Genomic DNA, 27,689 nt, shown 5'->3' with positions numbered 1-27,689 from the left:
AGCCCCGGGGAGACAGCACACTTCCCGAGACATCTTGTCAGGCCCACAGATCACTGCTTCTGTTCCCCTCAGTAGGGAATCCCCTATCACCACTACACGCCTCCTCTTAGGTTTGGTCGGGGTTCTTCCGTGAGCTGTCCATTCCAAGGTCGCCTGCACATTCCCTGAGGACTGACTTTGCTGCTCGTCTTCATATACCTGATCGACTGTAATGAGGGAGAGATCCTCAAATGGAGTCTGCTCTTCGTCTTCCATGCTAGGGGAGAGGACCTCAAAGCGATTGTGTATTTCTAAACAATCAGAGCGAACCCTGGGCCTCCTACCTCTTTGAGTCACGTTTCTCCATATATCTGGCACCTGTGTTGGTGAACTAGCCTCCTTCTCAGGGGAGTCCCCTGTCTCCTCCTTGGTGGAGACGGTGTGCTCTGTTGCTTCCAAGAAGAGCTCCAGCTCTCTAATTCTTTGGAGCGTAGCTACACGTTCCTCCAGTTGCTGGACTTTGTCTTCTAAGAGGGCAATCAACATGCAATTGCTGCAGGTAAAGCTGCCTTCAACCTTTGGCAAGATGGCAAACATTGCGCAGGAACCACAGGCGACTGCAGCTGTTCCCTCCCCCTCCATCTTGAGAACGTGTCGTTGGGAGTGGCTACAGCGGTCCTCCATCATAAAATGCGTGAAGACAGGACATATAATTCCCCCCACAATAAAAACCTAGGTCTCCCCCAACAAACGTTTGAGACTAGCTCCCCTAAATCTAAAAGATGGATATAACTGCGTGCGCCACTAGGCGCGCGCCGCTGCCCTGCAAACTCTGATAAGCTCCTCCCACAGCTAATCACCTGCCTCAACAGAAACCCTGCCCCCTCTGACCTTTGCACAGGGAGAACAGCTAATCAGCCACAAAGAAACACACACACACAAGAAAACCCTTTTTGCTCCTTCTTCAACTGCTACCCTGCAAGCTCTCTGCTGCAGATCCTCAAGGCCAACGCTGGCTCCTGCTCAAGCCAAAGCCATGCCTACATTGATGCTGTCTGAGCCGATGGTTTGTGTTGCTGTTCCCTGAAAGATCAACTATTTTGCCCTTGGAGGGTGTCATGTCTGTGGGACGTTTCTCCTAGGCTCACTCACACCTTTGCCTCTGTTCTCTTCTTGGTCTGTTCTCCATACAGAACAACATCCTTGTTGAATGTGGGCTCCGAAGAATCACATTTTTGATAACACAGCAGGTCAGTGAAAGTGATGGAATTTCATTTTGGGGTTTTTAGGATTGGTGGGTTATTTTCTTTAAAAAGAAGACAAGGCACTAAAGGAATGTTGCTATCGGTTGTTCTTGTATCCCACTTTTCTTCCCGAAGGAGCCCAGTTCTCTGTAGTGGAGGGAGGGGGCTTCTCCTTCTCCTTGTTTATGACTTTTGCTTTCTGTTGCAGAGGGAATTTCCCAAGTTCTTCACATTTCGGGCACGAGATAAGGTGAGTTGGCCCAGGTGGTTTTGTACATGGAAGTTAGCTTAGCTTGCGCACTGCCAAGACCAACAGGTGCTTGTCCCACTTTCCTGGCAGTTTGCCGAAGACCGCATCTACCGCCACTTGGAGCCAGCGTTGGCCTTCCAGCTGGAGCTGAACCGCATGCGCAACTTTGACCTGACAGCAGTGCCTTGCGCCAACCACAAGATGCACCTTTACCTGGGTGCTGCCAAGGTGGAGGAAGGCGCTGAAGTCACAGACTACAGGTTTTTTGTCCGTGCCATTGTCAGACACTCGGACCTGATCACCAAGGTAAGCCTCAGGGCTGAGCCAAGGGAAGCTGTCGGGGTGTGTGTGTGCAAGAAGTGGAAGGGGGGGCCAGGAGCGAAGCGTCTGCTGAGGTCAGCTCAGCCCGAATCAGGCATTTTAACCAGGCTCCCGCCCGGCTCCTTATAGCACTGTGAAGCCTCTTCTTTTCTGCTTTGAGGGTCTTTCCTTTCTCTCTCTGATGTGGCGCTTCCTCTGCCTTCTCTCTGGGACAGGAAGCCTCGTTTGAATACTTGCAGAACGAGGGTGAGCGGCTGCTCCTGGAGGCCATGGATGAGCTGGAAGTGGCCTTCAGCAACACGAGTGTCCGCACCGACTGCAACCACATCTTCCTCAACTTCGTCCCCACCGTCGTCATGGACCCCTCCAAGGTCTGAGCCTTGCTTGCTTCCCTTTCTGGTAAACACCTGAGAAGGGCTCTTGCAGATGAGGCAGACCAAAGGGGGCTCATCTCATCCAGCGCCCTGCTGCTCACAGTAGCCAACCAGACGCCTCTTCCAGGAAGCCCACCACCAGCAGCAGTCTTCCGACACACCTTTGTGTTTGTGTGTTATTAGTTAAAGTACCGTGGTACCTCGGTTCTTGAAGAAAATCCATTCTGGAAGCTCATTCAGCTTCCAAAACTTTTGAAAACCGAGGCGTGACTTCCCATTGGTTGCAAGAGCTTCTTGCACTCAGCGGAAGCCGCGTCGTACGCTTGGGTTCTGAAAAATGTTCGAAAACGGAAGCGTTCACTTCTGGGTCTTCGGTGTTCAAGAATTGAACTGTACGACAATGGAGGCATTTGGGAACCGAAGTTCCACTGTATTTTCTAATCTGCAATGCTTCTGAATGACGGTGGCTGGAAACTGCAGGAGGGGAGAGGGCTGCTCCTGTGCTTGGATCCTGCTTGCTCCTTTCCCATGGGGGCATCTGGCTGGCCCTGTGAGAGCAGGATGCTCGACCAGGTGGGCCGTGGGCCTGATCCAGCAGCCTCTCCCTGCATTCTTAACATTCTTAAAATAATGTTATCAGTCTGATTATGTTGGTGGCATCCCCAGATTGAGGAATCGGTGCGCTCCATGGTGATGCGCTACGGGAGCCGTCTGTGGAAACTCCGGGTCCTGCAAGCCGAAGTGAAGATCAACATCCGCCTGACGCCAACTGCCCAGGCCATCCCCATCCGCCTCTTTCTCACAGACGAGTCGGGCTACTACCTGGATATCAGCCTCTACAAGGAGCTCAACGACCCCAGCACGGGAAATGTAGGTTTCTTGCACGTGCCGGAGATGAGGGAATGTTTGTGTACGCTACTCCTCTGTACTTGCATTTTTGTTCTCTGCACCAGTCATGACCACATAGTATAAAGTGGGGTATCTCCCTCCGTTGCTCTGTTAGCTGAGTGGCAGAGCAGCTGCTTTGCATGCCAAGGGCTCCTGGTTCAGTCCCCTGACTGAACCCCTGGAGAACTGCTGCTCTTCAGAGGAGGCCAGGGATGGAGGACATTGGTGGCTCTCAGAGGTTGTTGGACTCAACTCCCATCTGCCTTGGGCAACCAATAGTCAGGGAGAGCGGGAGTCATTGCTCAGCACCACCTGAATGGCCACAGGTGCTCCTACTGGGCCTTATAGACACTGGCTGCCTTTGGTGATGTCTCCTGCAGCCCCCAAAGAATTTGCGCTTGCAAATGTTGGAACGGAATGTGAGAGGACAGAGGAGCCGCTGCTCTCTTGCTATCCTTGCCGGCCCCGTCTTCTGTATCCTCCTACTCTAAGTGCCTCTCGGCATTTCACAGCCTTTTCTTTTCCTGAAGGAAATGTTCCTTGTTAAGAAAAGTAACTTTGGGGAGGGAAGTGAATAGGTACATGGTCAGTGCTCCCTTTTCTATCCCCCAGCTGTTTCCTCTTTGAGTTGTAGGTTAGTTAAAAAATGGGAATTTCAGAAATCAGAACACAAGGGCCACCTCCGCAGCAGACCTTTAAAGTGCTATGATAAACAGACATGGCTTCCCCCAAAGAATTCTGGGAACTGTGGGTGCTGAGAGTTGTTAGGAGACTCCTGTTCCCCTCAAAGAGCTACCATTTGCAGAGTGGTTTAACAATCCCTCTTCCCAGAGCACTCTGGGAAATTGTGGCTCCGTGGAGAGAATGGGGGATCTCCTGGCAGCCAGGGGTGTTTCAAGTTTCTTGAAGATGGACTTCTGGCAAGCGATGGGCTGCACCTCACAACGGTTGGGAGAAATGTTTTTGCCAAAAATCTCAGAAACCTCATCAGGAGGGCTTTAAACTGACTAATGTGGGGGAGGGAGACAATGCTCCTGAAGGTAGGAGTCTATCAATTAATGAAGATGATCATCCAAATGTCATAGACCAAATGGAGCAAACAGCACGCGGACCTAGTGGTGGGAGGAAAAAATCCTTAAATAAGAGACACGGGGGAATGATTAATGGACTTCAATGTCTGTACACTAATGCGCAAAGCATGGGAAATAAACAAGATGAGCTTGAGCTCTTGCTACAGCAAACTAAATATGACATAATAGGCATCACTGAAACCTGGTGGGATAAGTCCCACGATTGGAATGTAATAATGGGGGGATACAATCTATTTCAGAGAAACAGACCAGACAAGAAAGGGGGAGGAGTGGCGTTATATGTCAGGGATGTGTATACCTGTGAAGAGATCCAAGATTTAGAACCTCAAAGCCAAAGTGAGAGCATTTGGGTCAAAATTAAGGGAGAGAAGAATAACAGAGACCTCATTGTGGGAGTTTACTATAGATCCCCAAGCCAAACGGAGGACATAGATGATGCCTTCCTGGAACAGATGGCCAAGCATGCAAAAGGAAGGGAAATAGTAGTAATGGGCGACTTCAATTACCCGGATATTTGTTGGACGTCAAACTCAGCCAAGAGCATAAGGTCAAACAGATTCCTCACTGGCCTTGCAGACAACTTCATTGTCCAGAAAGTGGGAGAAGCAACAAGAGGAACAGCCATTTTAGACCTGGTCCTAACCAATGTTGATGACCTGGTTAGTGGGGTAGATGTGGAAGGATCATTAGGCGCGAGTGATCATGCTCTTCTGAAGTTTAAAAGCAACAAAAAAGGCTTTTATGGGTATGTTCGTAGCAAAAGGAAGAACAAAGAAACTGTGGGGTCATTCAGAGGAGAAGATGGTGAAATGCAAACAGGGGACACAGAAAGGGCTGAACTACTCAATGCCTTCTTTGCCTCAGTCTTCTCCGATAAAGAAAACAATGCCCGACCTGAAGAATTTGGAGCAAATGATTCAGCAAAGGAAACACAGCCCAGAATAACTAAGGAGATAGTACAAGAATATTTGGCTAGTTTAGATGTATTCAAGTCTCCAGGGCCAGATGAACTGCATCCAAGAGTATTAAAAGAACTGGCAGATGTGATCTCAGAACCACTGGCAGTCATCTTTGAGAATTCCTGGAGAACAGGCGAAGTCCCGGCAGACTGGAGGAGGGCAAATGTTGTCCCTATTTTCAAAAAGGGGAAAAGAGAGGACCCAAATAATTACCGCCCAGTCAGTCTGACATCAATACCAGGGAAGATTCTGGAGCAGATCATTAAGCAAACAGTCTGTGAGCACCTAGAAAGGAATGCTGTGATCACCAATAGTCAGCATGGATTTCTGAAAAATAAGTCATGTCAGACTAACCTGATCTCGTTTTTTGACAGAATTACAAGCCTGGTAGATGAAGGGAACGCAGTGGATGTAGCCTACCTTGATTTCAGCAAGGCATTTGACAAGGTGCCCCATGATATTCTTGTAAAGAAGCTGGTAAAATGTGGTCTTGACTATGCTACCACTCAGTGGATTTGTAACTGGCTGACTGACCGAACCCAAAGGGTGCTCATCAATGGTTCCTCTTCATCCTGGAGAAGAGTGACTAGTGGGGTGCCACAGGGTTCTGTCTTGGGCCCGGTCTTATTCAACATCTTTATCAACGACTTGGATGATGGACTCAAGGGCATCCTGATCAAATTTGCAGATGACACCAAACTGGGAGGGGTGGCTAACACCCCAGAGGACAGGATCACACTTCAAAACGACCTTGACAGATTAGAGAACTGGGCAAAAACAAACAAGATGAATTTTAACAGGGAGAAATGTAAAGTATTGCACTTGGGCAAAAAAAATGAGAGGCACAAATACAAGATGGGTGACACCTGGCTTGAGAGCAGTACATGTGAAAAGGATCTAGGAGTCTTGGTTGACCACAAACTTGACATGAGCCAACAGTGTGACGCGGCAGCTAAAAAAGCCAATGCAATTCTGGGCTGCATCAATAGGAGTATAGCATCTAGATCAAGGGAAGTAATAGTGCCACTGTATTCTGCTCTGGTCAGACCACACCTGGAGTACTGTGTCCAGTTCTGGGCACCACAATTCAAGAGGGACACTGACAAACTGGAACGTGTCCAGAGGAGGGCAACCAAAATGGTCAAAGGCCTGGAAACGATGCCTTATGAGGAACGGCTAAGGGAGCTGGGCATGTTTAGCCTGCAGAAGAGGAGGTTAAGGGGTGATATGATAGCCATGTTCAAATATATAAAAGGATGTCACATAGAGGAGGGAGAAAGGTTGTTTTATGCTGCTCCAGAGAAGCGGACACGGAGCAATGGATCCAAACTACAAGAAAGAAGATTCCACCTAAACATTAGGAAGAACTTCCTGACAGTAAGAGCTGTTCGACAGTGGAATTTGCTGCCAAGGAGTGTGGTGGAGTCTCCTTCTTTAGAGGTCTTTAAGCAGAGGCTTGACAACCATATGTCAGGAGTGCTCTGATGGTGTTTCCTGCTTGGCAGGGGGTTGGACTCGATGGCCCTTGTGGTCTCTTCCAACTCTATGATTCTATGATTCTATGATTCTATGATTCTAAGTGGCATCATAGCACTTTAAATGTATGGAGAGAATGTGGCCAAGTTCTGCCCCTCACAAACTCTGTTGCCAGGTTTGGAACAGCTTTGATTTCACAAGTGTAGAAGTCTGCAGGGAAGAGTGAGGAGGAGGCGGCCTGACGCTGTGCTTTGCTTCCTGGACTAGATCATGTTCCACTCCTATGGAGACAAGCAAGGGCCTCTGCACGGAATGCTCATCAACACTCCGTACGTCACCAAAGACCTGCTTCAATCCAAGCGCTTTCAGGCCCAGTCGCTTGGCACCACCTACGTCTACGACTTCCTTGAGATGTTCCGGCAGGTGAGCTGAGGACGAGGCCCCCACATCTCCTTCTGTTGGATCAGGGAAATGCTTTGTAAGTGGGAAGAGCAGACTCCAGTTCAGCCCAGAGGCTTCACAAAGCAGAAGAGGGATTGTGCACACTGCTGCACACACAGCCCCCATCCCACAGTTAGCTCTGGTCAGGAAGGTGTTTGAGGTTTACATTACTTATTTTTAAAAACCCTCTAGTCCCTGTTTCTCCAGAACTGATAGTGAGACACAACTGCAGGAGTACATGGCGGGGGGGGGGGCTTCCAGACGGCTGCTCCCTTCTTCCTTGGTCCTTCTGGCTGGGAAGGCGAGTCAAAGCTGGAAAGCCACTGGATTCTCACCCCACTGCAGAAGCTGCGCCAGGGATCCTTGACACACTGGATCTTCTGGAGTAAGAAAGAGTGGCACTCTGTTGTTTTTCTCATGGCTCCTTGTTTTCAAAAACGACTCTTGTGTTGGTTCCTCTTTAGGCTCTGTTCAAATTGTGGGGTTCCACGGAAGCAGACCCTGCAGATGTCCTGACCTACACAGAATTAGTGCTGGATTCTCAGGGGCAGCTGGTACAGATGAACAGGCTGCCTGGAGGAAATGAGGTAGGGCCATGGAAAAGGCAAATCCCCCGCTAGGAAAGGAACTGAAAACTGCCAACATCATAATGCCATTGGATTGATTGATTGATTACTTTTATATTCCACCTTTTCCTCCAAGGAGCTCAAGGTGACAAACCTGGTTCTTTCCCTCATTTTGTCCCCACAACAGTCCTATGAGGTGGGTTGGGTTGAGAGGCAGAGACTGGCCCAAGGTCACCCTGAGTGGAGATTTGAACCCTAGTCTCACCCTGTTACCACTACAACAATAGGTGGTGCAAGAGCATTTGGAATGTTATGTGCAGTTCTGATCACTTCCCCTCAAAGAGAACATTGTAGAGTTAGAAAAGGTTCAGAAAAGAACAACCAATATGATCAAGGAGTTGGAGCAATTCCCGTGTGAGGAAAGATATAGAGAAAATGCGAGTGAGAGGCAGCGTGAGAGAAGCTATGGAACAAACTCCCACCAGAGGCAGAGATGGCACTGGGCAAATTCCTGGGGGAGGGGGCTGTCAAGGCCTACTGGCCACAAGGGCTATTATCTGCCTCCAGGGTCCCAGTTGCTGGAAGCCACAGGAGGGAAGAGAGCTCTGGCGCCCAGGTCCTTTGGCCTGTCTGGTTGGCCCCTGTGAGAACAGGAGGCTGGACTAGATGGATGGGCTGCTTTGGCCTTATCCAGCTGAATATGTTCTTATGGCAAAGGTGCAGGCAGAGAAGCTGGCTCTTGGCTCTCTAGATCCAGTATGTTCACTGCTGAGGTGGGGCTGTTGCTAAACCCTCGAGGGCTATATATAGGAGGCCCACTGAGGAGAGATGGGGAAGCTGGATAATGCTCTCAGACAAATGACCTCATTGGCTTTTGCTGTTCACTAAACCATAACCATAATACTTGCTATTCTTTGAAAGCAATCAGTGTCAGCTTTGTGGACAAAACCTCCAGAACATACAGATGGTAATTTCTTCACCTCTCCTTCTTCCTCAATATCCTTCCAGATTGGGATGGTGGCCTTCAAGATGAAGATGAAGACCCCTGAGTACCCCCGAGGCCGTGACATTGTGGTCATTAGCAATGACATCACCTACAAGATCGGGTCCTTTGGGCCGGAGGAAGACCTCCTCTTCCTGCGCGCTTCAGAGCTGGCGCGCAGCGAAGGCATCCCCAGGATCTACATTGCAGCCAACAGTGGGGCCCGCATTGGGTTTGCCGATGAGATCAAGCACAAGTTCCAGGTGGGCTGGCTGGACCCTGCAGAGCCATACAAGGTATGTGGCTTCCTGGCAGATCCCCCCTCCCCCCAAAAAGAGAGTTTCACTAGGGTAGAATCCCGAGACATTTTGTGTGGGGGGGTGGATAGGTACAGTTCTCAATGAGATCCACTTGTCTCCTGGAGCTTCCCTGAGTGTGTGCAGAGCCCTGTGGGAGGGTCTCCTCCTCAAGCGACAGCCGCCTCTCCTCTGGGCTGCAATCCCATCTCCGCCTTGTAGAAAGCAGCCATTGGAAGTGGAAGCTAGGACCCACAGGAAGCCAGTCCTTTTTAATGCAGCACATAGTTAAAGGATGGAATTCTTTTGCATAGGAGATCATGAGGGCACCCACCTGGATGACTTTAAAGGAGGTTGGACAAATGCATGGAGGAGGAGGAGGAAGAGGAGGAGGAAGAAGAGGAGAAGGCCATTGATCGCTTTGAGCCTCAATATGCTCTGCCTCAGGCACTGCAGCAGCCTCCCCAGGATCATGCCCTTAATCCATGAGACTTCCAGAGGGGCAACCATGTTAGTCTCTTGCAAGAAAGGCACCTTAAAGCCTAACAGATTTATCATGGCATCCGCTTCATTGGATGTTCAGCTGACACTGTGGGTTCGAGTCTGCAAAAAAAGAGAAAAGCTTATGCCTTAATAAATTTCCTTCCCAATACATAATTTAAAATCTCATGATTTCAAATAAAAACCCTGCCAGTTTCAAGTCTAGGGTTGTGCTGAAGTGGGGTGGGGTGCAAGAACTTCTTGGCACTTCAGTCCATTTCAAAAGCCCGCCCCCCTTTGCAAGTTTTCAGGGAGGTCTGCCAAAGCATTACGGGGCAAATAGTTATCTGCTCTCAACTGGTGCTTTGCTTTCTGTAAGGGCATCTAGCACAGTGGCCTCATTTTTCACCTGGTTTGTGCTCCGGCTCATCTGTCGCACTGATTTCAAAGTGGTGCCCCCAGTTTCCCCAACTGATGTTGCTCCACCATCTTTTTCCAAAGGGCTTCAAGTATCTGTACCTGACCCCGCAGGAGTACACCAGGATCAGCTCCACAAACTCTGTTCACTGTGAGCACGTGGAGGAAGCCGGTGAATCGAGGTGAGTCAATGGTGTCCCCCTGTCTTGGCTTGACTGCAGAAGGTCCCGTGTTCAACCCCCAAGGGTATTTCCAGGTGAGACGGGGAAACAACAACCGTGTCTACAATCCCAGAGAGCCTCTACTAGTCATGGAAAGGCAGCCAAGTGCCAGGCTAGATGGACCAGTGCTTTGCCTCACTCAGGCAGCTTCCCTCGTTCCTGGGAGGAGGAACTCTTGGTGTCCTGCCCTGCCTGGCTCCATCTTTCAGCCGCCTTGGCCTCCTGCAGGTACATCATCACCGATATCATTGGCAAAGAAGAAGGCTTTGGTGTGGAGAACTTAAGAGCGTCGGGCACCATCGCTGGGGAGTCTTCTCTTGCCTATGATGAAATTGTCACCATCAGCATGGTATGTATGTATGTATGTATGTATGTATGTATGTATGTATGTATGTATGTATATCCTGCTTTCCCCCAGACTGGGACTCAAAGCAGCTCTGGGCTCTTTCTGTCTCCTGCAGGTGACCTGCCGTGCCATCGGAATCGGGGCTTACCTGGTGAGGCTGGGCCAGCGGGTGATCCAGGTGGAGAATTCCCACATCATTCTGACCGGAGCTGGAGCTCTGAATAAGGTAGTGAGCAGGCGGCGTTCCCTAAGCTTCCTCCATGTTCCATTGCGCAGATCCTTCTTGGCACTCCACTTCCTTTTGCTTGTTCCCATGCAGCACTAAAGAGCTGCCTGGAGCTCTCTTCTTCTTCTCAGCTGGATGGCTCTCCTTTTGCCACGTCTGCCTCTCGGCCAAGGAGCCACCCGCTCCCAGACCATCTCAGCTGCAGACAGCTGCAGTGTGGGAAAGGACGGAACAATTTCTCTCTCTGCCCATGAAATATTTTGGGGATGTAAAAAGAAAGTCACTGCATCTCCCTAAGTGATTTGCATCACAGTCCTACACGTGTTGCAGCATTTGGGACCTTTTAGTTTAGAGAGATGGCGAGTGAGAGGCGACACAATGGAAGTTTACAGAAATATGCCTGGCCTGGGGAAAGTGAAGAGAGAAAAGTCCTTCTCTCCCTCTCACATTCCCCGTTGTCCTGCTGCTTCCCCTGGAGGAAGCCAGTTGCTGGCCAGTGGGGCAGGCGGGGAGGGGCAGCCCCTGGGCTCCGGTCCTGCTTGCTGGCTGGCCCCCGTGAGAGCAGGAGGCTGGGGCAAATGGGTCGCCATTGGCCTGATCCGGTAGGGTTCTTCTTACGTTCTTCTTGGATTGGGGTTGTGTTTTTGGACCAGGTCTTGGGCCGTGAAGTGTACACTTCAAACAACCAGCTTGGAGGGGTGCAGATCATGCACAATAATGGCGTTTCCCACGTAACAGTTCCAGACGATTTTGAAGGCGTCTACACTATTCTGCAGTGGCTTACATTTATGCCAAAGGTAGGTTGAGGGCGACAGAGCTTTGACAATCCTCACAATTCCTCTCTAGTCATCCCGCCTCATCATTTATCCTAATAGGGGTGATAAACACCAGGGGTGCAATGTTTGTTTCATTTATTTATTTATTTATTTATTTATTTATGTCATGTTCTTGTTTTCTTCCTTGTGAAAACAAAACCTATCCATAAATAAATTCTTACAATAAAGTATCTTAATTGACTGAAAACGTTTCCCCCTATCTTAACTGGGCAGCAGACGTAAAATAAAAAAATAATGATTTAATTTTTTTTTTAAGGGAATTACCAATAAATAAATAAAAATCCAATACAGTCATACCTCAGAAATCAAACACCTTGTGAGTCAAACATTTTGGCTCCTGAATGCCACAAACCTGGAAATGAGGATTCTGGTTTGCGAACATTCTTTGGAACCCGAATGTCTGAGGTGGGTTCCGGTTGGCTGCAGGTTTGATTTCCGAACGTTTTGGAAGTCGAATGGACTTCCGGAACGGATTCCGTTCGACTTCCGAAGTATGACTGTGGTTGATGGCCACCATCTTAAAATTCTCTGTCCTGCTTCTCTCATAAACCGGAGGGCAGATTTATGTAGGTTTAATTGATGGGTTGAGGATGAGACCCTATGATTCCAGGAAGGGCATTCACTGGGGCCATGGGATATTGCTGACCACCCTCTCCGTGGGCACAGATGGCCTGCCCCCTCCCCAAGGCCCCCTTTGCCATCCCCTTTGAGGGAGAAAGAGGGTCCCTTCCGACAATTTTATGAGGCTTTGATTATATAAGATGCTGTTCACGTTCTCAGAGCTAAGCAGCCCTAATTTCTTCCTTTCTTGATCATCTTCTCAGGGCTCTCGTTTTGTTTAAAGCTCGTTTAAGAGAAGTTTCTTCTTGTAGGACAATCGTAGCCCTTTGCCTATCACCACCACAAGTGACCCCATTGACAGAGAAATTGACTTTGTCCCTTCCAAAGCCCCTTATGATCCCCGGTGGATGCTGGCAGGGAGACCTCATCCCAGTAAGTACAGACACTAACCCAGCTGCAAGAGTTCTGCAATGCTTTTGGAGGTATGGAACTGAAAGGGGAGGGGTTGCAATGTAATAGCAGGGGAATTGTTTCTGACCTGGAATTTTCTTCATTGACATTTCCTCCTGGTCAGTGTCATCAAGGCAAATCTACAATTTGTTTTCCAGACTTCCAGGGCTGACCTGAAGTCTCTAGGTTTGTGTGGCCCTTTCCAAGTGACAGAGGGAGGTTGCCATTGTTGTTGTTGTCATTACTAATAATAATAGGCTATGCTTGAAGCTTACAAGCTTCAGTCTGGCAGGAGCTGGTTGCAGGTTATTGCATAGACTCTCTGGAAGATCTGCCCCCTTCCCCCCTCCCAAATAACCTCCATCACCAAGGCTCAAGGCTTTGCTTGTCCCCTGCCTAAAAAAAACAGGTCTGAGTGGTTTTCCATTTGACCTGCTGCTTACCCCAGGCAAACCTTCCCTTCGCGACTGAGTCAGAGCAAATGTCAGTCCATGGAAAACCCCACTGATAATTGCTCTGTTTTAGCTGTAAAGACTGAAGTTCTTCCCAGGAGGAAATGGCAGGACAAGCAAAAAACTGCATGAACACACTGTGTGGGGAGGAATTTCCATCCAGTGACGTATTTGTTCATTTGTAGACGTCATGTTTTTTATTTGGACGACATGCTCTTGGCGACTATGGTTAATGCTTAATGTGTCATGCCTAAGGGCACCACTGGGCTCCAGCCCCCAATGATATCGCCAGAGGCTGCCCCAAGGTCTCAGGATTGGGCCCTGGGCTCTCAGGATCTGACAGCCCAAAATACAGTATAAAACCCAAAGCATTGTGAATTGCATAATTAAAAGATGTGGATCAAATATGTGGAGTAAAAATGCAAGGGAAAGCAAAAGATCATAAACTCCACTGTGAAAGTTTTTTTTAAAGGAAAAAAAAAAGCTGGAAATGGAGGTGAGCTGCTGCTACGACATTTCTCCAGCTTTGCATATAATGAATGCAGCATATATGAAAAGGTTGTGGCTTTGGAAGGCCACAGTCAGACTTTTCTCAGTGTCTCTCTCTCCCCCCCCCCCCCCCGTTCCTTTATTGTGCAGCTGTGAAGGGATCCTGGCAAAGCGGCTTCTTTGACCACGGCTCTTTCATGGAGATAATGCAGCCCTGGGCCCAGACGGTGGTGGTTGGCAGAGCCAGGTATGGGCTGAATCTTCCCTCTTACTAGAGGCAGTTGGGGAGAGGAGGGGGCTGGCACATTCTTAAAGGTGCCCCCCAATGGCTGCCTGATCAGTTACTGGGGTGGGCTACACTCCTGCCCTTGTCACGGCACCCAGGTCATTTAATGCCTGGTGCAGAATTCGTCAGAATGAAAATCTCTGCTTTCTGCCTTTTGCATAAATAGGATTCCTAGTCCTTATGATCATTGAAATGCTCTTGGAGTCTTTAAATAGTTTTTCATTTGTTTTGCATGGAGTCCACATGAAGCTCTTTTCCCTCCTTCGGATTCTTTGCAGGCTGGGAGGGATCCCGGTGGGTGTGATCGCAGTGGAGACCCGAACAGTGGAGTTGGCGGTGCCAGCTGATCCAGCAAACCCAGAATCAGAAGCGAAGGTTGGGAGCACTAGAGTCATTTGCATTCCTGTACCATTGCTGATTTTATCTTTTCCATGAACCTGTATTGTTCTTCTCAAGCTGCCTTGTTGTTTTGGTGACCTCTACATTCCTTGTGTAAAAAGTCCGCAGACCACATGGCTCCTCTTCTGCTGTGACACATCCCTTGAAACATGGGCACTGTGTGTGGGGGGGGGGGAGCTTTGGCCCGAATGTTCGTTTGAAAATGGCAAAACAACAACAAACTTTTGGTAACCCCCCATTAGCCCCTGGCCCCTCAACCTCCTGGCTGCTGTCACCAGGATCTGAAATTTTTACCTGCTTTCCTTTTTACTAAGTTTTTGGTTTTGAAGGGTCCCCCCCCCCCCCACACAACCTCTTCTGTTCCCTCCTTCCTAGATAATCCAGCAAGCTGGACAGGTTTGGTTTCCGGATTCAGCCTTTAAAACAGCCCAGGCTATCAGAGACTTTGACCGTGAACGCCTTCCACTTTTGATTTTTGCCAACTGGAGAGGATTCTCTGGTGGGATGAAAGGTAACTTACGCACATCTCCTTGTATGAGCTGACCATAGGAGGACAGGAAGGCAGCAACCTGAGAACGGGACCTTTTCAGTGGTGTCCCCCCACTTGTGAAATGCTCTTCCCAGGGAGGCTTCCTTGGCACCTTCATTATATACCTTTAGGCACCAGGCAGAAACATTTCTTTTCTGCCAAGCCTTTGGCTGTTAATCACCCATCGCCTTGTTTAGTGGGTGGGATCTTTTAATCCTTCCTTTTAAAATAGCCACGTGTTTTAGATTTCTCTGCCTTGTTTTATGCTGGTTTTAATGTAAATGTTCTTTAATTATTGTTGTTGATCATTTCAAGTTACTTTGCTTAAAAGAGTGGCAAATAAGTTTAATTTTAAAAAATCACCCAGTGATGTTACTTGCTCCCTCGGCCCTGGAGCTGGCCGTGACTCCTGCCCTCCTTGCAGACATGTATGATCAGGTGCTGAAGTTTGGGGCGTATATTGTGGACAGCCTTCGGCAATTCAAGCAGCCGGCCCTCGTCTACATCCCCCCCCATGCCGAGCTCCGCGGGGGCTCCTGGGTGGTGATTGATCCAACTATCAATCCTCTTCACATGGAGCTGTATGCAGACAAAGAGAGCAGGTGGGTGCTGAGGGAGGCGCTCTCCCGCTAGACAGTCTTGTCGTCAAAACATCCGAAGAGCCCTGCTGCTGGGTCCGGCCAAGGGCCCATCCAGGCCAGCATCCTCTTCTCACAGGGGCCAGCCAGAGGCCCCAAGCACCCGAGTGAAAGAGCCCTCTCCCCCAGGACGGCTTCAAGAAACTGGCATTCAGAAGCTTCTTCCAGCCATTGTGGCGAGTAGCCACTGACAGTCCTCTCTTTTGTGAATTTGTCCAGCCCTCTTTTAAAGCAATCCAAGTTGGTAGCCATCATTGCCTCCTGTGGCAGGGAGTTCCATAGGCTAATCATGTGCTGTGTGAGGCAGCCGTGCTTCTGAATGCCAGTTGCTGGAAACTGCAAGAAGGGAGGGTTGCTCTTGTGCTCAGATCCCGCTTGCGGGTTTCCCGTCTTGGGCTGTCTGGTTGGCCCCTGTGAGAACAGCAGGCTGGACTGGATGAACCAGCAGACTCTTCTTGGGTTCTTGTGGTCTTCACATCTGGAGCCTCCCCAAAGGGCCAGTCTCTGATCCAAAGTGATCACGTCCGTGGAGCCTGGCTGAACATCTCCACCAGCGTGTACTTAAATGCCGCAAGGATGTCTGGCTGGAAAGAGTGCAGCTCCTGTAAGCCTCTGGTCTCTGTTTCTGCAAGATGGCTTTGCTTTCCAGGGGGGGCATCTTAGAAGCTGAAGGCACCGTGGAAATCAAATTCCGGAGGAAGGAGCTGCTGAAGACCATGAGGAGGATTGATGCCACCTATGTCAGGATTGCTGAGCAGCTGGGTAAGAAAAGAGAGAAGGGCTGTGGGGCTGTTTCCTGCCTCCCTACCCTCCCCACCTTCCCCTTGGAAGCTTGGCCTTGAAATAAGGTTTCTACCCATTTTCAAAGGCCCTATTTGATCCAGGGTGGGGAGGTGAGGGAGAGCAAATATTCTTGATGTGCTCTTTTGGGCATGTTTTGCTAGAGCAGACTGCGCCACCCTGGCGCCCTCCATCGGCCCCATCCAGCACAGCTGCAGGATGACAGAACCATGGCCCTGCTGGGTGGGCTTGAAGGAAGATGCCGTCCCAAACATCTAGAGGGCACCAGGTTGGCAAAGGCTCCTCTGGTGAACCTGGAAGTCAGAAGAGAGGAAGCTGCTTTCTGCAGAGTCCGACTAGCGGTCTCTCGAGCTCAGCATTATCCACACCAGTTCTTTGGGGTTTCAGGCAGGGAGTCCTTTCCAAGACTCCTCCGGACACCCCAGGGGAGATGGCGCCAGGGACCTTCTGCTTGCAGGCAGATGCCCTGACCACTGAACTCTATAGTCCTTCCCTGCACAGACTTCTTCCTCCCTGGCATTTTCCTCCCTGCCACGGATCAGCCGCTTTTTCTGGTGTCTACAGATTTTGTCTTCTCCTACAAAGACTTCTTGTATTCTGGGATTAACAGGTTCCCCGAGGCTCTCTGCAGAGGAGCACAAGGAGCTGGAGAAGCAGCTGAAGGCCCGCGAGGATTACCTCCTCCCCATCTTCCACCAGGTGGCGGTGCAGTTTGCTGACCTCCACGACACGCCAGGGAGGATGCAGGAGAAAGGAGTCGTTACAGTTAAGCCATGGGTTTTTTCTCTCACTCCCAAATTCTCTGTTCTTCCAGCCTCTGGAGTCTGATCATCCCTCATGCCTGAGAAGGTGTAGGAACTGTTTTTCATTTCATTCAAGTTGGAAAAACAAGGGCTGGAATCCTTGTTCCACCCTAATGCTTGCTACATCTCCCTTGGGCTCCATCTCACGCTAACCTCTCTCACAGGGTTGTCATGAAGATAAAATGCAGGGAAGGGTCTTTGTCTGCTGGGCAGAGTGTCTTGGAGAAAGCGTGGAATGAAAATATAACCATACGCTTGTGGGCTCATGAACCTGCTCAGCTTCTGAGCCATACTTGCCCAACCTGCTGCCCCCCAGAGGTGTTTGCCTCCCACTCTCATGGTTGGCCCCAGACTTGGCCCCATGGTTGGCCCCAGACCTCCTGTCTTGTCACAGCAGAGTTGACGGAGAGCATCATTCAGGCTGCCTAAGGGGGGTTAAGTATGTCTACAACACTGGATAATGTGAATATCCTGATAAGCTTCCTCCGGCCAGTGCAATAATTTATTAATATTCCCATAAAAAAATTAACTAGCAACGACCTTATTTGCTCCCTTTTAGGACATTCTCCAGTGGAAAAATGCCCGGGCGTTCTTCTACTGGCGTTTGCGGCGCCTCCTGCTGGAGGAAGTCGTGAAGGCAGAGATCCTAGAGGCTCACAGCGAGTTAAGCAACAGCCACATCCAGTCCATGCTGCGACGATGGTTCCTGGAAACGGAGGGGGCCGTGAAGGTGCTTGGCTTGGCTCTGTTGCAAGGATGGGGTAGCCTCTGTTCCCTCCACAGAGGCTGGACTTCAGCCCAAGCCAGCATACTCGGGGGGGCTGGGTGTTCTCCCTCTTTCCACCTCAGCTGCTGGCCGCGCAGCGCCTCCAAGGGTTTGGAGATAAAGTGGTGCCTCGCAAGACGAAATTAATCCGTTCCGCGAGTCTCTTCGTCTAGTGGTTTTTTCGTCTTGTGAAGCAACCCTATTAGCGGATTAGCGCTATTAGCGGTTTAGCGGCTATTAAAGGCTTAGCGGATTAGCGGCTAAAAGGCTATTAGCAGCTTAGCGGCTTAGAAAAAGGGGGGGAAGCAAAAAAAAACCGGAACACTTGCAAGACGTTTTCGTCTTGCAAAACAAGCCCATAGGGAAAATCGTCTTGCGAAGCAGCTCAAAAACGGAAAACCCTTTCGTCTAGCAGGTTTTCCGTCTTGCGAGGCATTCGTCTTGCGGGGCACCACTGTACACCGTTTGTATGTGTACATGGAGCCCTTGCAGCCAAACCCTTGTGTGCAATCTACCTGTAGATATAAGACGCCTTAATAATACAAAGCATGGGTAAAATTGTGGCGTTTTCAGAGTGGAAGGCAAGTTTACAGAGAGAAGGGGGAGAAGAGTGACTAGTGGGGTGCCACAGGGTTCTGTCTTGGGCCCGGTCTTATTCAACATCTTTATCAACGACTTGGATGATGGACTCAAGGGCATCCTGATCAAATTTGCAGATGACACCAAACTGGGAGGGGTGGCTAACACCCCAGAGGACAGGATCACACTTCAAAACGACCTTGACAGATTAGAGAACTGGGCAAAAATAAACAAGATGAATTTTAACAGGGAGAAATGTAAAGTATTGCACTTGGGCAAAAAAAATGAGAGGCACAAATACAAGATGGGGGACACCTGGCTTGAGAGCAGTACATGTGAAAAGGATCTAGGAGTCTTGGTTGACCACAAACTTGACATGAGCCAACAGTGTGACGTGGCAGCTAAAAAAGCCAATGCAATTCTGGGCTGCATCAATAGGAGTATAGCATCTAGATCAAGGGAAGTAATAGTGCCACTGTATTCTGCTCTGGTCAGACCACACCTGGAGTACTGTGTCCAGTTCTGGGCACCACAATTCAAGAAGGACACTGACAAACTGGAACGTGTCCAGAGGAGGGCAACCAAAATGGTCAAAGGCCTGGAAACGATGCCTTAGGAGGAACGGCTAAGGGAGCTGGGCATGTTTAGCCTGGAGAAGAGGAGGTTAAGGGGTGATATGATAGCCATGTTCAAATATATAAAAGGATGTCACATAGAGGAGGGAGAAAGGTTGTTTTCTGCTGCTCCGGAGAAGCGGACACGGAGCAATGGATCCAAACTACAAGAAAGAAGATTCCACCTAAACATTAGGAAGAACTTCCTGACAGTAAGAGCTGTTCGACAGTGGAATTTGCTGCCAAGGAGTGTGGTGGAGTCTCCTACTTTGGAGGTCTTTAAGCAGAGGCTTGACAACCATATGTCAGGAGTGCTCTGATGGTGTTTCCTGCTTGGCAGGGGGTTGGACTCGATGGCCCTTGTGGTCTCTTCCAACTCTATGATTCTATGATTCTAAAGCCTGTGCATTACATCCCATTCTCACCTCTGGTTAAATGGGTTTGGCAACCTTCAAGGCCTGCTTGGTTGGAAGTGAGGGGTGCATACTGCGTGAAGGACCCATACCCCACTCTGACCTCTCTTCAAAGCCAGTCTGAGTTTCCACTCCTCCTCCTCTAGGGCTACCTCTGGGACAACAACCAAGTGGTGGTGGAATGGCTTGAGAAGCACCTGCAAGAGGAAGACGGGGCCAAGTCTGCCATCCAGGAGAACATCAAGTACCTGAAGAGGGATTATGCCCTCAAGCACATCCGAAAGTGAGTGTAAAGTGAGACAGCAGGGGGGCTGCTTGAGGAAGCTCAGCTTGTTTGCTGCAGGGGTGCATCTGGGCTAGTTCTGGGTTGGAAAGAGTTGCATAGCAGGGATCTGGAGGGAGGACCGTCCAGTGCTTGGTGCCTGATTCACATTGCAAGCGCCATTGCAAGTTGAAAGTGCAGCATGGGGCTTCTGAATGCCAGTGGCTAGAAGCCACGAGGGGAGGGGGGGGAGCACTCTTGTCCTTGGGTCCCGCTTGTGGGTTTTCCTTAATGGGCATCTGGCCAACCGCTGTGAGAGCAGGATGCTGGGCTGGGTGGCCTCCCATGGGCCTGATCCAGCAGCCTGCATTCTTAAATGACCCCCTTCCTTCTCCCTCGTAACACCCCCCTTTGCAGCTTAGTTCAAGCAAACCCCGAAGTTGCCATGGACTGCATCATTCACATGACCCAACACATCACTCGTGCTCAGAGGGCCCAGATCTCTCACCTCCTGGCAACAATGGACAACCCTTCCTCCTCGTGACTAGGGCATAGCTGCAGCAGGAACAGGCTCACGCCCACCACCAGCCTCCTTCAGACCTGACAGCCTCGTGGCCAAGCGGCGCAGCGCAGAATGCATCTTCAGTGCAGGGCTCAACCAGCAGTTCCTAGAGCACAGCCACATGGCAGGTGCAGTGGAGGACAGCTGTCTGTCGTGCACCTGAGGACAAAATTATCCCCAGCTGTTTGGCTGGCTATCAACCGAAGGTGTACAAGACAAGTCTCGCCAGGTGTTTTCACATCAAAATGTATTGTCTTTATAAAATAACAGTACCAGTTTTCAGTGACTTTTTTTTAAAAAAAATATGTCTGTGATAGAATTGTGCACTAGGGAACAATGCCAGTAACCACTTCCAAACCAGTCTCCAAGGCCTTGGCAAAATGTTGTGTCACACAGACTGCACTGCAGCCACGCTGCACCACAGAACACATTGCAGAAATTCCTACAAAAAATGTTGCTGCTTCTTGGTTGCAGATGACATTTTTAGCTCCATTTGCCTGATGTAGGAAGTTTTGTCAATTTTCCTAATGAAAGGGATTATTCCGTCTCCCTCCATCATCCTTCCCAACTGCATCCCTCGAGCGCAAGGCAATTCTGCCAGGGTCTGCCCACCTCAAAAGCAAAGCAGCATCTCCACCTTCAGTTGGAAACATTTGCCCATTTCCTGGTGGTGCCTAAGGCTGTGCCTCCATCGCCAACCTAGTGGTTCCATCAAAGGTTGGCCTAATGGGATTAAGCGGATGCCATGGCCATTGGAGGCATTGGGTAGGTTGTTGGAATAGGCTGCAACCTGGGAATTCACAGTGCATTTCAAAGGTGTAAATACCTGGCAGGTGGAATGTATTGTAATCTGCATAATGTTGAACATTGTAAGTCCCCCCACCAAGAAAACTTATATAAGTGTGTAAAGGGCAAAGGTGGCAACCGAAGGGAAGTTTATGTTGCTAATCCTATCCACTGTTGAGTGTTGCATATCCTGACAGTCGCACTAACGTTCCAGTGTCCAAACCAGGCTGCCATGGACTATTCAAGCCCAGGTGGGTGTTGAGGAACATGTTGTGTTGAGTTCAGTGACAGGTGGGAGTTTTTTCTAAAAGAAAAAGAGAGTTCTGGTTTCTTCCTTCAAGGAAGGAAGCACCAAGTTCAAAAAAGTTGCTCTTTCTCCTAGCAAATATATTAATTTATGTGCACATTGTCATTGGGGGGTCCTCTACTGTTCAAGCGTCTAATAAAAACTGCAATGTTTACTAGAAATGATCCTCTCTGGATTTTATTTACAGATGCCACATGCATTTTGTCTGTTACCATGTCAGAGACTCGCAAAACAGGTCTTTTTAATTCTCTGAGCATTTCCAACTAGATTTGTTCTTGGCCACAAAGCTATTTCCTCTCCATTGCTCTTGTTCTGAATTGCAATCTTGATTTATTTCTGGACATATGTCTCTTCCATTACTGCCTCTAGCATTAATCCTTCTTTATTGTGAATTTTTTTAAAAAATCATAAGGCCAACAGTAGTAAATTATTGGATGGCAAGTCATGTCATGTAAGCAGAACTGACATTACATTTTCCAAGGGAGGTTTCCTTAAACAATAAAAATTCTGTTAGTGACACCTGCCTTGATCAACGTTCTCCGACTTGTGGTTGTGTAAACAAGCCCAAGAGGAAGGAACTTTCCCATTCAATATTTCCACAGTCTATAAAGAAGAGCAAATATTTTGTTCCAGATCTGAAAAAGACTTTATAAAAATTCTATCCAACCAGTGTTTAGTAAAACATTATTAAAAATATAAATATTACATCAAGGTTATACTGGCATCAGCAGACTAAACGTTAAATTGTAAGTTTTCAAATTTTAAAACCCGTTTCCAGTTTTTCCTCCTGTTGGTGGACCTATTCATTTATTTACCTTGTGACCTAATGCTGCAGCCCTGGAAACACTCACCTGGGAGCAGTAAGCCCCACTGAAGAGGGTGGGGTGCACTTCAAAGAAAAGATCCACAGGAATGAATTGCAAAAAAAGAGCCACAGTCCTTTTTCAGCTGTAGAAAAGCCCTATCAGTTAAACATAAAAAACAGTATTGGGTCTGGCGCATGTGCCATTTTATCTCTAAGTATCCAAAGTACTTCTTTTAAAGTTCAGGTAAAAAAAGGGAAAGAACCTGACATAAAAGTTTTGCAGTATTCTGCTGTGCTTCTGAATAATTTAAGGTTTGTGTTTTGTTTTCCTGTCACTACAACATTAAAAAAAAATGATGCTGAATACACAATTCCTTTTTGTTTTCATAAAAATAAATTATAAATAAAATTTACAACAGTAATACTGCCTAGTACAATAATTAGGAAATACTATACACAAGTCTAGAATATAAATCCTAAATTATTTCTCCTTTGTTTTAAAAGCCTAAGGTAATGTTTTATCCAGTGTAAAGTTCCTTATTTAGTACAGCCTTTGCCAAGCCGACGCTCCCCAGCTGTTTTTGGCCACGGGTCCCATCCATCCTGGCTCACACAGATGTGCAGGTGGGGCTGAGGCTGCAGGGCACAGATTTTGGTGAGGGCTGAGCTGAGACTTTCTCTACCAGGGAACATGGGCCATCCTCCCTCGGAAGACTCTGCTGCCCATGGCCTGGACTAGACTGAGACTATCTGGCAGCTGCTCAGGGGCTTCCCAGAAGGGATGGCTGAAATAGGAGCCTGCAGGAAGGTAGAGTAGCTGGATGGTGTGGCTTGAGATGGACAGAGGGGAGGGGAGATTTGCCCCCTTTTGCCTGAAGAGAAGAGAGGCTGGTCAAGAGGCAGGGGGATCACTAATGGAAGTGAAGCCTCTGGGAACTGGGGAAGAAGATCTGGGGAGGAACCACCAGCAGGCCCCAGAGTGGAGCTGGGGGCACACAGTTGCAACTAGTGATAGAAAGCTCAGCCAGTTGCGGCTTAGACTGTCACAAATGACAGAGCAACCCTAATGGGCTTCACAACAGCCCAAGCATCGGCGGGTTGGGGGGGCTTTGCTGAAATTTTGCAGCTTGCCTTGGAGCACACCAGAATCCCTTCACTTCAGTTAGTGTCTTCAAGACTATGCATCTCACCAAAATCTCTTGCTTGGGATGCTTGAAGGAGCAGCAAGGCAAGTTCTCCTCCCCAATTTAGATAATTTTGCAGGCTCAAAGCACCCCCAGAAGGAACTGGGCTTCTCTGTTTCTCAGTCAGGCTCAAGGGACGGGAATGGCTCTTTCAGAGAAGGGCGATAGGCTTGTTTCCTTGGGCGCTGATGTACTGAGTGGCAGAGATGGGGTCCAGCGTTGTGTATGTTGTGTAGAGGCCTGTCACTTGCAAGTCTGAAAAGGAGGGATGGTCAGTGTTGTTGCTGGAGGCAGGGGTGAGGCCAGCGGGGGCCAGGTCGCAGTCAGAGAGGGCCAGAGAAGAGTTGCTGAAAGCACCCAGGCTCTCCAAGTTGAAGCTCTCGTCTTTCATCTCTTCCCAGATGTTACCTTTTCATAATAGGGACAACAACAGAGTAGTGAACATTGGTGACAGTTCAGCTTTGAGAAGGTGCAAGAGAGGAGGACCGCGAAACACACATTGACTCTAGTGAGAAGAGGCCCATCTCCCTCCATGATGAAACCAGCCAGCTGTCCTAAGGAAGCCCATGAGCGATCCCCATCTCAAACCTCATGAGGACCTACCTAGACCCCCCCACTTGGACCAGTATCAACCCCTCCACAGCTGAGTTCAAATCCCACATTAAAGAACTGTAGAGCTGGAAGGGACCCCAAGGCTCACCTAGTTCAACCCTCTGCAAGGCGGGAATCACAGCTGGAGAATCCCTGCCATCCAGCAGTCATCTCCACCCCCCAACTCTTCCCCTTACCTTGTAGTGCAAAGTCCATGATGCTGGGATCAAGGGCATCCACCTCTGCGTTCATGTCGGTCATCATGCTGAGGAAATCTGGGGCACGGCTCATCGGATGCTGAGGAAGGGGACTCTGGCTAAGACCGTGCAGCGGGTGCAAGGGAGGGGTCTGCGCAGGAGCAGGCGAATCTGGAGTCATGCACGCTTGCGTCTGGATCTGGTGGTGCAGCGGGAGGGACTGCAGGGCGAGTGTCATGACCGGCTGGGGCTGCAGCTGTGAGATGCGCCCTGCGGCTGCCGCCATGTGGCTCCGCGTGGAACCGTCCCCCTCAGACTGCTTGCTCACCCGCCTGCAGCTCTCGGGTCGGTCTGTGATGAGCTTGTCCAGCTCCTCTGCAAGGGGAGATTGCCATTGATGCGTGGGGAGTAAAGTCCCTCAGAAGGGGCCCACAGCTCAAGAAAATATAGAAACTATATCCTTTCACAGCACTAAGGCCACATTCACGCAATGCACTTAGAGCGCTGAAAGGCATGCCGCATAAAATTGGGAGCCCTGTGCATGGCCTCAAGTGCCTGGGAGGAAAAGAGACCAGCTAAACGAGCTGCTGTCTGTGTGGAGGGGGCAGCCTCCATGCCCGTGGGCATCACCTTCCGTGCAACTCCTCCCCTGCAGGGGTGCGGCAGCCACATCCAGTGATTTTGCCAGAGAACTATTGGCAGGCAGGGCCCCCAGGAGCCTCCTAGCCAGGTGCCAGCCTGCTGCTCACCTGGGTTGGCCATGCTCCGGAGAATGGCTGCCAGGTCTTTCCTCTTCCACTTCTGCATCTCCTCTTCCATCTTGTCTATCTTGGCGGGGTTGAGGGCCCACAGGCAGCCTTTGCGGGACGTGCCGCTCATCTTATTCTCCACCTTCTCAAAGCATTTGTTGAGGGACAGGTTGTGGCGGACAGAGTTCTTCCACCCATCGGGCGCTGTCTGCAAAAGGGAGCAAGGCCACTTCCTCATGTCATTTAAGAAAAAAAGCCCTGTGTCCAGGGGTGGGATTGTGCCCTTCAAAGGCAAAGCACCAGCGAGCACTTCCATGAGGCAACATCATTGCTATGGGACCCAAATGGGTCCTACGAGAACAAAGGTTGCAGCAAGGACCTTTTAGTTTAGAGAAAAGGTGAGTAAGAATGATAGAAGTTTATAAAATTATGCGTGGTGTTGAGAAAGCTGACAGAGAAAAAGTTTTCGCCCCCTCTCATAAGACTAGAATTCATGGACACCCTATGAAGTTAAATACTGGGAGACTGAAGCCAGATCAAATAAAGGACTTTATCATGGAGACAGTTAGACTGTGGAACTCCCTCCCACAGGAGGCAGTGATAGTGACCACCTCGGATGCTTTACAAGAGGATGGGGCAAATTCAATGCCTCTCAGCCAGGATGGCTCTGCTCTGTCTCTGCAGTTCTCCATGTCAGCTGCAAGGCAAGCCCTGCCTCCCTCACCTTGAAATAGGGGAAGTGCTCCTTCATGAAGCTGTAGATCTCGCTGACGGGGAGGCTGCCTGTCTTGCTGTTTTTCAGGGCCATGGCAATCAAGCAGCTGCAAGGAAGAGGAGAAGTCAGAGTTTCCTCCCTGCCTTCCTGTTCTTGTTGCTGCTTCCATTTATATTCCACCTTCTAATCCAAGGAGCAAAAAGGTTGGAGTACACAGTTCTCTCCTCTTCACTTTAACCTCACAACCAGCTAGTGAGGTGGGCTTACATTGAGAGACAGCGAGTGGCCCCAAGGTGACCCAGTGAGCTTCGTGGCTGAGGGGGGAAACTTGAACCCTGGCCTCCCAGGTCTTAGCCCAGCACTCTTGTTCTGGTGGTGCAGAACATCCCCCACCTCCCTTTTGCAGACTGTTCCTCGGAGTAATCTCTCCCCATTTCAGTAACTCCAGGGCACGGTAAGCCCCCTCCCATGAGTCATCCCTTCTGCATTTACAGGACTTAGGTCCAGTTAAGGATTGTTTTGCAATTTTTTCACAGCGTAAAGTTCTTTTCTCATTTATGATGGAGAAGTGAGAATGACAGAGGATGTTTACTGTGGGATGGGTGCTGTTTGCGGATGCTGCAGTTCTGCAACACCCACACAACCCAGCTGGCATCAGCATGTGGGGCTTGTTTGTTGTTTGTTTCTCTTTAGCTGGATTGATCCTTAGTGGGGAAAATCCAGTAAGAGAAAGAGGAAAAAGAAACTCTGTCACTAATTACAGTACAGTTGCACCTTACATTAATTTAACTGGTGCAGTTTCAACCTTGCGCTGTTAAAGGCTAGCCTGTTGGGACTATGCAAATTAAAGACACATGAGGTTTAAGTGTGTTCATTCCCAAATTAAGCCCCACACCTGGAAGCCCTTCGGAACAGCAACTCACTTCAGCTGCAGTTGCTGAGTTTGGGGCAGAGACTTCTCTGGGGATAAGACGGGCAGGTGTGCCTGGGCAAAGTGTGGTCCTTCTCACCTGTAGGAGTAGATAGGCTTGGGGTAAGGCTTCGCCTGCTGTTCCTGGGTGCTGTGAGGAGCCAGGCGGGGGGGCTGTGAGTACTGAGGCTGCGTCCCGTAAGAGGTGCTGTAGATGGTCGTTGGAGGGCACTGGGGTGGGGAAGAGGGGAGGGGGGAGAAAGGGGGGGAAGTTTCAGCTCTCTCAGCAGTTAAATAGAGACTTTAAAGACCTTTTCCTTCATCTTACGGGGTGGTGAGAGGAGGATACCAAGACACAGATATAACTTATAACATTACATGTTAGCCTGGACTGAGAGGTGACATGATAGCCAAAATTCTGGATTTATATTTGGATTTAAATCTAGGCCTCCTTCTCCAAAGCCAAATCTTTAGATTAAATCTCTGGATTTAAACCAGGGCCTCTTGCTCCAAAATCAAGGCCTGAACCCCACTTTCGTTTGACCCATATTTTGACCATATTGTGTACAAATTGCTCTCCTGGGTCCGAGGGCTTTTCTCATTGTTCTGCTGCTGTGCCTTGTGAAAATCCAATCTTACCCACTGAATCTGAATTTATCAGATGTGCTGGAAATCCAAAGAGAGATTGAGTTTGACCGAGCTTCAGTTCAGTGGGTAAGACTGAATTTTCGCAAGGCACAGCAGCCAAACGATGAGAAATGCCCTCAGACCCAGGGGAAATAATCAGGACACAATATGATCAAAATACGGGTCAAGTGAAAGTGTGGATGAGCCCTACCTCTGCATTAAATTGGGATTAAATATCTGGATTGCAATCTGAGCCTCTTGCTCTGAATCCAAACACATGCTGCTTCCTCTGCCAACCCCCCACTGTGGCCCCCTGCCAGGCTTTCAAATAAAGGCAAATAAACCCGCAGCAGCTCAGCTTGGGTCACTTGCATAGGCGCCGACTCCATGGGGCCTGAGGGGGCCCGAGCCCCGTCAAAAATTCATTTGGGGGGGCTCTGCCCCCCCAATAATCTCGGGCGCCCCTCCAGCAGAGCGCCACCGCCGTCCCCCGCCTCCTCCCCACCTGCTCCCTCGCCAGCCAGCCGCGCGCCCTAGCCGGAGAGCCCCGGCCGTCCCCGTCGCGCAATCGGCTGGATCTCCCTTCAGCAGGCCGTGCTCACAACTCGGCCCAGGGACCCCCCAGCAGCGGATCTCCGGCCCAGCTGAAGAATCCGGCAACAAGCCCCCTCCTCCCCAATCGCTCTGACTCTAAAATTTAGAAAACTTCCCGGGGCAGGACCCCGGTATGGCCCCCCCCCCAATATTTTTTATAAGTCGGCGCCCCTGGTCACTTGCCCTTGACTTGGCTGCACTTCTTTGTTAAAGTTGTTTTACATCCC

At 49.6% G+C, this 27,689-nt stretch overlaps 2 protein-coding genes across 20 annotated transcripts in view; one reads left to right on the top strand and one right to left on the bottom strand.

The window, feature by feature from the left end:
- The window catches only part of ACACB (acetyl-CoA carboxylase beta), a 73,379-nt gene extending 53,093 nt beyond the window's left edge, over positions 1 to 20,286 (top strand). For 6 of the 8 annotated variants that reach the window (XM_082196054.1, XM_082196055.1, XM_082196053.1 and 3 more), the window contains 22 exons: positions 1,173 to 1,229; positions 1,432 to 1,473; positions 1,564 to 1,779; positions 2,010 to 2,165; positions 2,835 to 3,038; positions 6,850 to 7,005; positions 7,488 to 7,610; positions 8,598 to 8,867; positions 9,849 to 9,946; positions 10,214 to 10,334; positions 10,447 to 10,557; positions 11,211 to 11,354; positions 12,266 to 12,386; positions 13,496 to 13,592; positions 13,910 to 14,006; positions 14,406 to 14,541; positions 14,984 to 15,161; positions 15,847 to 15,959; positions 16,609 to 16,763; positions 17,361 to 17,531; positions 19,320 to 19,456; positions 19,853 to 20,286. In XM_082196054.1, coding sequence (XP_082052180.1) covers positions 1,173 to 1,229; positions 1,432 to 1,473; positions 1,564 to 1,779; positions 2,010 to 2,165; positions 2,835 to 3,038; positions 6,850 to 7,005; positions 7,488 to 7,610; positions 8,598 to 8,867; positions 9,849 to 9,946; positions 10,214 to 10,334; positions 10,447 to 10,557; positions 11,211 to 11,354; positions 12,266 to 12,386; positions 13,496 to 13,592; positions 13,910 to 14,006; positions 14,406 to 14,541; positions 14,984 to 15,161; positions 15,847 to 15,959; positions 16,609 to 16,763; positions 17,361 to 17,531; positions 19,320 to 19,456; positions 19,853 to 19,979 — 3,030 coding nt within the window. In that variant the 3' untranslated portion in view covers positions 19,980 to 20,286. Of the gene's footprint in view, positions 1 to 1,172; positions 1,230 to 1,431; positions 1,474 to 1,563; positions 1,780 to 2,009; positions 2,166 to 2,834; positions 3,039 to 6,849; positions 7,006 to 7,487; positions 7,611 to 8,597; positions 8,868 to 9,848; positions 9,947 to 10,213; positions 10,335 to 10,446; positions 10,558 to 11,210; positions 11,355 to 12,217; positions 12,387 to 13,495; positions 13,593 to 13,909; positions 14,007 to 14,405; positions 14,542 to 14,983; positions 15,162 to 15,846; positions 15,960 to 16,608; positions 16,764 to 17,360; positions 17,532 to 19,319; positions 19,457 to 19,852 lie in introns of those variants that run through there. The other 2 variants (XR_014213133.1, XM_082196059.1) reach the window with 2 other exon arrangements.
- FOXN4 (forkhead box N4) overlaps positions 8,899 to 27,689 on the bottom strand; it is a 61,716-nt gene continuing 42,925 nt past the window's right edge. For 11 of the 12 annotated variants that reach the window (XM_082196108.1, XM_082196106.1, XM_082196110.1 and 8 more), the window contains 5 exons: positions 26,342 to 26,472; positions 25,341 to 25,437; positions 24,617 to 24,824; positions 23,868 to 24,242; positions 22,696 to 23,487 (listed from right to left, as the gene is read on the bottom strand). In XM_082196108.1, the coding sequence (XP_082052234.1) occupies positions 23,231 to 23,487; positions 23,868 to 24,242; positions 24,617 to 24,824; positions 25,341 to 25,437; positions 26,342 to 26,472 (1,068 nt within the window). In that variant the 3' untranslated portion in view covers positions 22,696 to 23,230. Of the gene's footprint in view, positions 9,471 to 22,695; positions 23,488 to 23,867; positions 24,243 to 24,616; positions 24,825 to 25,340; positions 25,438 to 26,341; positions 26,473 to 27,689 lie in introns of those variants that run through there. The other variant, XM_082196102.1, reaches the window with a different exon arrangement.

This window comes from Podarcis vaucheri (assembly GCF_965113315.1).
Source record: "Podarcis vaucheri genome assembly, chromosome: 13".
Classification (NCBI taxonomy): domain Eukaryota; kingdom Metazoa; phylum Chordata; class Lepidosauria; order Squamata; family Lacertidae; genus Podarcis; species Podarcis vaucheri.
This window is presented reverse-complemented; position numbering and strand designations above follow the sequence as displayed.